The sequence below is a fragment of the Haliaeetus leucocephalus genome, unplaced genomic scaffold (assembly GCF_000737465.1).
Source record: "Haliaeetus leucocephalus isolate CR32 unplaced genomic scaffold, Haliaeetus_leucocephalus-4.0 Scaffold162, whole genome shotgun sequence".
NCBI lineage: Eukaryota > Metazoa > Chordata > Aves > Accipitriformes > Accipitridae > Haliaeetus > Haliaeetus leucocephalus.
The window spans coordinates 4,484,570-4,495,436 of NW_010972598.1; the positions used below are offsets into that span (position 1 = coordinate 4,484,570).

General features: G+C 38.8%; 1 protein-coding gene across 5 annotated transcripts in view; it reads right to left on the reverse strand.

The window, feature by feature from the left end:
- Window positions 1-10,861, reverse strand: part of ACTN2 (actinin, alpha 2) — a 71,018-nt gene extending 60,157 nt beyond the window's left edge. For 3 of the 5 annotated variants that reach the window (XM_010562618.1, XM_010562617.1, XM_010562614.1), the window contains exon 1: window positions 10,460-10,564. In XM_010562618.1, coding sequence (XP_010560920.1) covers window positions 10,460-10,564 — 105 coding nt within the window. Of the gene's footprint in view, window positions 1-10,459 lie in introns of all 5 variants that reach the window. The other 2 variants (XM_010562613.1, XM_010562616.1) reach the window with 2 other exon arrangements.
- Window positions 10,862-10,867: the final 6 nt, after the last annotated feature.

Genomic DNA, 10,867 nt, shown 5'->3' on the forward strand with positions numbered 1-10,867 from the left:
ATGAATGATGGGAAAAGTATGTCAAGTCAGACCCCGAGATACTTACACAGTCTTTGCTCTCTGATATGTAGTACATTTGAAGATCACTACACCTAGTTTCACTTGTAATATAAACTAAGGTTTCAGTTGAGATTCTTATAGAGAAAGAAAAACCTCATGTATTAATTCCCAATTATGCAACAAAAAGCTCCTCTGTGGCATATACGCCAGGTTACTCAATGCAATATTTCCCAGTACACAAAGCATATAATCTGTCCATGTTAATGTCTTCACTATTGTAACTGATGAATAAAAAAAAAATAATCAATTTTGATTTCATACCTGTTTTAAGAATCTGTTTTTTAAAGAATTTGGTAACTTCTACTGTTAAAGATACTACTTAAACATATTGGATTGACTTTTTTAAACTTTAATGTTGTTTTATGAGGCATTAGCTATAGAGTAACATTTTCTAAAACATTTAAAATATCCTGCAAGCCAGCAGACTTTCAGAAAAATTCCTGAGTTCCTGAATAATTTTCAGTGATGGTCAGGTTCCTAAATTACTGAGCTTTTCTTAAAAACAGAATAAAAAGCAAAACAGTACTTGGGATCTCTGGGTGGCTTGATTATACACGAATATGAAATTTCACTAAATAACCTGTTCTCAAGCACTTAGCTAAGAAAAGATGGGTAAATAACAAATAATGATGGCTGTAACTGCTGAAACCATAAACACCTGTGTTTTAGACAGTACAGTGTTTGTGATAAGCAAACTGCTTTGTCAATTAAACACACAGTTCTTTGTTTATAGCATACCTATTCTTAACAGGAGCCATGCTGGGACCTGTGCTCGGTCATGGAAATGAAGGCCATAGATAAAAGGAAAGCAAGCAAACTTCAGTTTCATGTATAGTGTTTTGTTTGTCTTTTAATATTAATGCCAGAGGGATGATAAGTGCATTACACATAATATGTACATGTACAGATACAGCTGCTTGTGGGGCTCCACTGCAAACTACATTACTGAAATGACTTGGGATTAAGAAGTGGTTAGAACAGGGAGGGTTGCTTCAAATTTCAATGATCTGGTATATAGCAGAAGATCATTGTACCAGCAAATGAAGGGGACTGGAAGTCTATGGATAGGAGTAGAGTCAAAGGTGGTCAGCTGCTCTGCCAAAGAAAATGTGTGGTGGAACTACACTCCAGAGTAGAGCTGGAGATGAACTTGGACTACAGAGGTTTTCCACAGCCTAAAGAAACTCCTCTAGAAGAAATAATACCCCAGAGCTACACAATCATTTATGTATTTTTTTTATTTGTATTTAGTGCAGCTGGGTACCAGTTTTCTTCATATAAAGAGTGCAATGCCGTAAGTCTTGCAGCAGTAAAAAGCTACACTGGTGCCAAGTTTAAACATAAACCAGAGTTAAAAAAAATACTGCTTAATGCTAGATGGTTAAGCCTTTCTGTGAGTGCCAAAATAGCAGGCTGATTTTCAGAGGTGCAAAATAGACAGAAGTTCCTCCTGACGTCAGTGGAAATGCCTGGGTGTTCAACACCTATAAAAAATATGAGTGTTTCCTTAGACGCTTAAGGAATAACCACAGATGCTAATTTTAGACCAGGGTAGTCACTTTTCGCAGACTCCTGCTGTGGTAGTGTGGGTGAGCAAGGCTGAGCAAGGCTTTTCTAGAGGACAGTTCAGAGCAGAAGCCATCTGCTCTAAACTAGGTTCTGCTAGTTATCAAAGTAACGGATGGCTGGACTGATTTTGCTCACAGGTTTTTGAAGAGAAAGAACAAGCATCAGATTTCAAGTTGAAGGGATTCTGACAGTTAAGAGCAGTTGAGAGGAAGCATTTGAAGTAAATGGAAAATCTTACTCGTACCAAGTACAGTAAACACTTGGCACTTTCATCTGTAAAGTCAGCACATAGGTATTACAACCACTATTTTGGAGATGAAGATGTGGACAAAATGATATGTCCTTATAACTCAAAAGCAGGGAAAGCTGGGACCAGACATAGGAGCAACAGTGCCCATTCTTGCACTTAGGACACAAATTCAGGACTAATTTTCTCACCTGTGTGTACACATGAAAATTTAAGGCCCAAATACAGAAACTAACTAAACATTAGCTAGACAACTGTCAGCTTCTGCTTCCTTCTGGACAGGCCTTCTAAAGAATGAAGTGTATTTCTACAAGCTACCATTTGTAGTGGGACACTTTCCTAAAATGAGAACATTGCATTTCAAAGTCTTCTACCTCGATCTCTGCAGAGGCTCTGTTCCTGCAGAGTAGTAACACCTGCCCTGCAATCCCTTCACACCAGTAGTTTGATGATTATTAGGACCATACTATCTTGATCTGTGTTGAAGAGTTACTTATACTGCCAGCAGGAAGAGCTACTAGAGAATTTGTACAGAAACAGTCACAGAGGGTGATCATAACGTTGTGTTTGCTGGTTCAATGATGTGGAAAGAGGTAACTTCTACCTTTAAATACATGCCCAATTTTATCAGGTAGAAAAAGAGCATTGTATAGCACCTGTATAGTTACAATCAGCTTTATGCCTCAAGTGTCTCAACATGACACATATTTAAAAGCAACAAATGCAGTGATATAATAAGAACAAATGTCACACACACTTATCATAGCATTTCATTAAATGATATTCTTCATACACTGAAGACTTGAAAATCACCCCAAACTACTAGGAATGAAATTTAATCTAGGAGGAAATGGAGTGCTTGATGTGAATACATTCCCCTTCTAGTATCAGCTGAGAGTAAAGAATGCCTAGCCATAAAAGACATTCACTCAGAGTCAGCAACTTTTCACTGCTCACAGTAGAGGAATACCACATCAGTTACACATTGTTTATCCCTACAATTAGGGCTCAGAAGAAATTATGCTTGGCAGTAAAGCCATCCAAAACAAGTCAACTTTGCCAACTGTGTAAGCATTTTGTTTGCTTGCAAGGATATAACATGCAGGAGGGATGTCTTTTGACTTGGGACAAAGCTAAGCAGCACAAATTCCCATCTAATTCTATTTCACTGACATGCTTCTTGGTGCATCATGTCCACCTACAGATACATTCCAGATACAAATCCAATGCATTCTTCTGTAAGAAGGTTCTGCAGTACAACTTCTAATATAATTCTATATAGTATTCACCATCCACAACTAAAGAAAATACTAATGCTCAGTCTCACTAAAATTAATTCAGTAGAACTGTACAGTGCAATACAGAAATTACTACCTAACTAAACATCAGTAAATGGATCAGAATTTATGCAACAGTGATTAAATTTATGTTGGGCATTTGGTATCTGATTTTTCCATCATAATGATGAAATCCCTTTTGTCTTACTTGTAAGAGGATGGAAGGGCTTTGGTGGAAGATTTTGAACCGTGCTACCCCATTGGCAAAAAGCAGTCAAAATCCAGCTTGCAGAGCTGTCTTAGTTTGATTTGGAAATTGGTGACAATCAAGATACTTTCTTACTGGGATTCATTAGTTTACAGAATATACCTGAGCCCTGCTTTTGCCTGCACAGTGCTACAAATTGTAAGAGCATGGATTCCCTATTTACTGCAGTCTCAGGGCTGAAGACCCTCATTGCTCTTCCAGGCAAACACCTCCCATGCCTCTCTCTTCAGCTCTCCAGTGACCCAAACCCAGATCCACAGCAAGACGCAGACTTCCCACCCCCAAGAGATTATAGCAAAGTCCACTGCTTAACACACAGCTTTTCTCTAGCTCTTAAGCACCTTGGTTGCAGCTTATGGAAACCCACTTAGATCCATACTTTCTTCCAATCCTTATTGTCTTACTAATTGGATCAGCATGTCTACAGACATTTTACTATACGAATGTCAGGGTAGGCTGTGGTGCGTATCTGTGGGTGCAGGCAGGAGGTAGCCTTTGCTTCCCGTTAGAAAATGGTTCTTATAATTTCTTTTCATAACCATACACTTCTTTTGCTAGCAGATATTTGGGGATGAATGGCAATTAACAACTGAATTGGGACTGTAGGAATTATCCATTTGACAACACTAACAAAAGCATACAGAGCCTGGAATAGGTCAACATTGAGAGGACCATGAGTTTAAATAGAAAATACACTATTGAGTAAGATATTGATTTCTCGCACTTAGTATTGATAAAGAAAACCCTCCCATTTGAAAAAATTACCTCCATAACCATTTCTAGTTAAGTGAATTTCATAATAGCTTTCTTTGAATTTTCTTTCATACACCACCATCACGGTATTCAGGGCCCTCCTCAGCTGTACACCTTATTGACAGCTTCCGAGACAGAATATGAAGCACTGACAAAATATGATCGTTCCACTATCCTTTCAGCATGCTCCTCTCAAGCACCATTCCATGCAAGTAACTTCAGCAAGAGGAATTTAACATGTTACTATTTTAACAAGCACTAATCTCTAAGAGGCCAATTGTACAGGACAAGCCATAAACACATCCCATATTTCCATACAGAGTCCCTCTACCCTCATGGCAACTCTTCACAGAACTAGAGAAACTGCAACTCCATGTCCTTCTGTCGCATCAGTGTCTAATATTTAGGACAGTTATAGTATATGCTGAAAAATCAAGACACGCTGTGGCAGAAAAAAATGAAGTCCATCCGTTGACTACCAAGTTCTGAGTCAGAGCCTGTATGGGGCCATTTACCACTGAGAAGGTCACTTAAAGAGCAGCCAGGACTTAAAAGGAAATGAGATATTTTTTTATGTGTGTGTTCTTAATACTAGAGGTTTTGTCATCCACTGTTTGAAAAGAAAATTCTTGATGCACTTGGAGGAGAAGCATTTGGCCTTGGAGTGCTGAAACTTCATGTTACCACAAGGCACAATCTGCATCTATAGTGGCATATATCATCTGGCAAGACATTGGTCTTCTATTGAAGACAGTCATAGTACTGGCTGAATACTAGGAAAAAAAAAAAGTCTACAAAGGTGAAATTGTTTGCTTTTCTAACTACTAATACTAATAGAAAGTTCTGCATTTCAACCTACAGAATTCCCAAGACACCTATGTCATCCTAATTCTGTGCATAAAAGGTAAGGGAGGCAGAGAATTGCAATGTAGGACTCTGTATAGCACATGATTTTTCCACTGACTATCATTCTGCTTTCAACTCCAGAGGATTTTCCTCCTAACAAATTAAATCCCCTCCTGAAATTAGTCCTAAAGCTACTCAACCCAGGACACCTGTCTTTATAAGAAATATCCAACTGTTAACAGGTAAGTATTAGGAATGAGTAATGAGAAGGCTGATACTCTCTTAGAAAAGAGTGTACCTTTTGCCTCACTGTTGGTTCTCATCCAGATCCTGTTCATGTTGCTCACTTGCAGAGGGGAATCTCTACGCCTCCTTAACAATCCCACTGGTATTCCACGTGGGTAAAAAGTGCTACCTCATTAAAAACTCTCAAGAGATGGATGGTTTCTCTGTGTGCTATGGGATCTTAACCCCAAGGCTGATTATTCATGGAAAGAATTTTGCACTGTCAAAAAAACCCCAAAACCACACCCCCCAAAAAAACCACAAAACAAAACAGGGAAAAAAACAACTTCCCCCCCAAATCCCCAACTTTGAATATTTCCAGATAATGTCTGTAAAAGAGCAAGACCTAGGCTGGAATGCCCTGTACACACTGTAGATATTGCTATATTCTCCATGACAATTATTTCAATCTGGAGCCTGTAAATTCATGAGGAGTGGTTCTGCAGTACTGAATTTTGCTGGTGGCATCCAGCCTCTCCTGGCAATGTTTTTCTGCCTTTCATTTCTTTTTCATTCATTCAGGCTTGGTTATTTCTCTCTTTCTATTCCTGGTTGAAGAATGAAGCCGTTTCCTTCCACTACTTCATCTGTCTTCTCACTCACCAGTAGACTTCTTCCAGAAGAGGTTTCTGATAAGAAATCAAATTAGATTCCATCCATAGAAGACCACACAAACTTCAGAGTGAATCTGGGACACTGACTGTAACTCTATTTATAGACATTGAAGTCAGACTGAACACAAGGTCAGTTTCTCTTTCAGGCTGCAATGAACCTCTCAAATCTGCTGAACTTAATGAAGTTGCAGCAACACTAGAAAAAGAAGGATGTTGTCCATAATTCATAGTCCTGGTAGCTTCTTTCAAATAACTTGCCATACATGTGGCTTCCAAATGCATTTTTTTTATTTGCAAGGACAACAGAAGTTGTATTACCAGCCAAAGGAGGTAATGCAGATAACTCCTTATAGATCACACTGAAAATGTAATCTGATATGTACTGCTGAAGACTAGAAAGACACAGCTTCTTTCCTAAAGAACGTTTTCTAAAGTCCTCACTCATGCACAGCATTCAGTGTCATCAAGATTTGCATTCACAAAGAGTGCAATATCAAGGTAAATAAACATTCTGAGTCTTCCTGTTTATTCTATACCAGTGTAAAAAAAACACATCAACATGGTCAGAAATTGCATTGACACCTACATTAAAACCTTTCTGCATTAACAACATGGTGGTATCAGAACCATACAGCAAGCTAGAATGATCATTCATCTATAATAATACCAGTAAGGCAAGGAGTACGTTTCTAGTTCTTGCCTTACATGTGTTAGTGCGACAGTGTCAGACATGTCTGAGTGACTGGAGAAGACACATATGAAATATGTGGAGCCAGTTTAGTGCTTTACAATATGATACAACTGTCCTGAAGAAGGGATCACACCTGTTTCACAACCTTCAGACCTTTAGCCTGAAGGCTTAAGACTTCCTTGAAAAACTAACAAACCACATTTCATGTCAAAGTTTAAAAAAAGCACATTCCTATAATAAAGTATTTACAGCAAAAGTTACAAATAAGAAAGAGCGCCGTTTAACACACAGCTCACTAAGTAATGTTGGTAGTTCAAACACATTGCAAACAATACAACATGTTTGCATTTTGAGTTGCATTGTTGTGCTTGGTTCCTAAACTAAGGGACACTGCATTTTCCTATGTTCCTTTCAGTTATATTGAGATACAAGCTAGTGAAAACTACAAGGTTTGTGAAGTTTGTTGAACTTTTTTTGGAAATTCAAGAAATAAATTTATCATGGAGAGAAGCAAAATCAGGTTTTAAGTCTTCCACTATGAGCTAGTATGATTTTTACTTTCACTCCAGTCTGCAGGGTAGGGACCGAAAGACAGCTAATCACCACCTAGTCTGACAATACAATAGAACCAACCACTTCTCTATCAGTTGTTACAAATATCACTGCTGTCCTCTTTGTACCAGGGGGAAAACCCGAGGTCTGAGGTGAGCTGACCTTGCCTAAAGTTACAGAGCAGGGCAAAGAAGAGAATCCCACCCCCTCTGGCCAGACTTTTTGATTTCCAATACTTTCTTATTTCCATGTAGTACTGAAGAAACAAGGGGTGACTTTCATAGATTTTTCAAATGCTGTTTAAGCACACATGGCCATTAGAAGTGTACTGGGTCAAGGAACAGATTTCAGGAGTTTCCAATCTCATTGTTCCCATCTATACATTCAAAAGGGACTGTTGTCCTTTTAAGCCCAGCTGAAAACTAAGCACCACACAGCCACTCGCTCACCCATCACTGGGATTTGAGTAGCCACAGCACCTGTGGCTGTAGTTCTCTGATTAGTTCCTACTGAAGACAGGACGCCCATCCAAAATTTCTTTTGTTAGTCTTTCTTTAAAGTTGCTGCCTGAAATTTCCAACCATATGATCCTGTTTAAGTTCTTAGCAATACTGTTTAAAGCAGCAAATAGTCAAATTGTCATATTTTCTTGATTTCCTGATTTGACAGAGGCTAGATGTTACACAAACTAAAGCATTTAAATTGTTGTTCACATTCAGAGAGACAGAGCTAAGCTACAACTCAGCTTCTTTTCCTATAGTGTACTTCATATTTATTCTGACACCTGCAACCACAAAGGAGCCTGGATTACAGCAGACCATAATACTCTATGAACCATGGTTATAATTAGGCATCACATCCATTGTAATCCTATGGACGTCATCATGTGTTACCAGCATCTGTTGACAGATCTCATACCAGGCATATCACTGAAATGGCAAGTCTGGAGAGGGCAGCCCACAATAGAAACAATGGCATTTATTTTTGGTTTGTTCCAAGACTGTCTAATAGAAAATACATGCTGCCAACTGCCAAGGCTGCACTGAGATTACTTTTAATATTATATTACCAGTTAGAACAAAGATCTGTGCCCATGTATCTGCAATCTTCTCCTAATAAATAAGGAAATAATGAAAGCACTTTCTGCAACTGTCTTAGCACCAATTAGAGAAAGATAGAAGCCTTGAAATTTTATAAAGTTTATCAGGCCCTTTATCATAAGGGTACTTATTTTTCATGTAATAATAAATTCAGACTCCTTTCCAAGACAAGGAAAGAAGATCCCCTCTCCTAAATTTTATTTAAATGTGGTATCACTTTAATATTAAAACTAAGCCCAGGGAACTGGCAACATAAAGTAGCAAAGCCACAATCTCTCTACTTTATGGAAGTAAAGCAGAGTCTGTTTTAATTTATCACTGTGGAAACCTGACTTTCTGCTGAAGCGCTGTCTGTTTGGAGGAATGGAAACAAGCAATTTGCTGTGGGGTCTTATACTAACTACTCCCTGCTCTTCTGTAAAAGTCAAGAGACTTAACTGTAAACATAAGAAAGCCTACAGAATCCAGCTTCTCTTTATTTTTTATCATTTATCTGCATTGTAGGAAAACTGCCTTAGAGTCCTGCTGACTATCTAGGAACCTGTCCATTATTTCTCTATTTTGAAAGCAGCATTCTCTGAAATGCTGGACAATTGAATCCTAATCAGATGGAACCACAACCTGTTACAGCTGAGCAGTTTCAAATCACTGAAGAACTTAAGCACTACAACAATTTCCATTCTCATTATAAAACATAGAAGAATACTTCACCATCTAAAGAGCATCAAATTAAAACAAATGTCAGTGTTGATAAGTACAGCTAAGAATTGGTTTGGAGTTGCAGCAGCTGGTAGATCAAGAAAAGTGAACTTCAACTTAGTCCAGGACTTCCCCCACTATACTCATACAGCAGGATCTGAACAGGTGTGAATGTAGGAAAATGAATAAAGCCAGCTAAAACTCACAGAAGGAGGAAAGCTACAAATAAAAACTGAGAGGAAACTATTGGCTCTACAATTCTAACAGAAAAGCAAACCCATTGGCCCCAATGATTCTAACAGCTCTTACTTTTATAGCTATACTTTTATAGTACAGCTTTTATAGAAGCTGCAACTGTAAGAGTGAGCCAGTCTGTCATCAGATATAAATTGGCAACTTCTACTTAAATTTTTGAAGCGAGCTGCTCACCTATAGCACAAAGTATATTCAACCTTATTGTCCAGAGCGCCATTTCTCTCTCTCCCTTGCCTTTTATTTTTTTCATTCCCGTAACCAGCAGATAACCTTTTAATCCCAGATCTGTTAGCTGTGACTTTAACATCAGCTTTTACATTAGGAAGTAACAAATCCTTTACAATATTTCATCTTTCTCTTTCCCATATGCTGCTTAAAACTCAGTGTTCTGAAATTAGATATTGCAAATATTACTAAAGTACCAAACCATTGACAGGACTGCTGATGGGATTATAATCTCTGCCTGTGTTCAGAAAAAGACCACGGGCAGTACTTGCTGGCATAACAGTTTTCTTACGCCTAAAAGGCAAGAAGCATTTGTCTACAATGGTATACTCCAAGGAGTTTACAAACCCCATTTTTCCCAGACAGTGAATTGGCATGTGTGAACCTAATAATGAAATACAGTTTTCCAAAACTAGCCTGGATATATTTCTAGGCAATATTTTCCTTGTCAGATGATTCAGTGAGAATTAAAAGTAAATTTTAATAAGAGCTGACTCACAAGATCACAATTTCAAAAGAGATTTCTCAGTCTGCTCTCAGAGATATTGCAAACTTTTTTCTGCACGCTGATTTTGAACCTTCTCATCTCCCTGTTTATAATTGCATTTTACTGTTTTCGAAAAGCAATCCGGCACACGCATCAATTCAGAGTCAACTTCCTGGGTCTTCCTGTCAGAAAGCAAAGTCAAAAATTACTGAAATACTAATACGTAAATCTAGAGGTATTGACAGAGTATTTCCAGTGCAATATAAAAAAAACTCCTGACTCTCGTGAGTTATTTTCATCTTACATAGGTTTCACTTAAGAATCCAAAAAGTGAATGCTTTATCCTCAAGACATGGCACGGCTAATATATATATGATATATGTGCTTTATACGATGTAAAGTAGATCCTCTTACAAAATCAGAGCCCCTTACTGCACAGCCCTGGCAATTCCAGATGCAGCGTGGCAGTAAGAGAGGACATCATTCCACACAGAAGCACATAGACGGACAGACATTACTCTATTTCCAGACCTTCCTTTGCTGTTTCTCCCATGCCGGGTCCAGGAGCAGGTCCCTGTCCCATTCTTCTTCCTGGGTCATGTACTCATCTTCTTCATAGTTGTAGGTGTACTGCATGTTTGTGTCTATCTGATTCATGGTGTTCATGCTACCCGGGGATCAGCTTCGGCCGCTGTGGCTCCTACTACCTTTAAACGGATATATATTTTTTTAAGCTTAGTTTACTTGGTGACGGGTTGCAGGTAGCAGCGTCTTTTTTTTTCTTTTTCCAAGGTGTCAGGGAGCGAGCGTGTTGCCGAGAGCAGAGGCTGAAGCTGTCGGGTAGGTGCTGACCTGCGGTGACCTTCCTTCCCTCTCTCTCCTGCCCCCCTTCCCCTTCTCTCTCTCTCGCTGCTGCTGCTGCTGCTGCAGGTCCCTGCG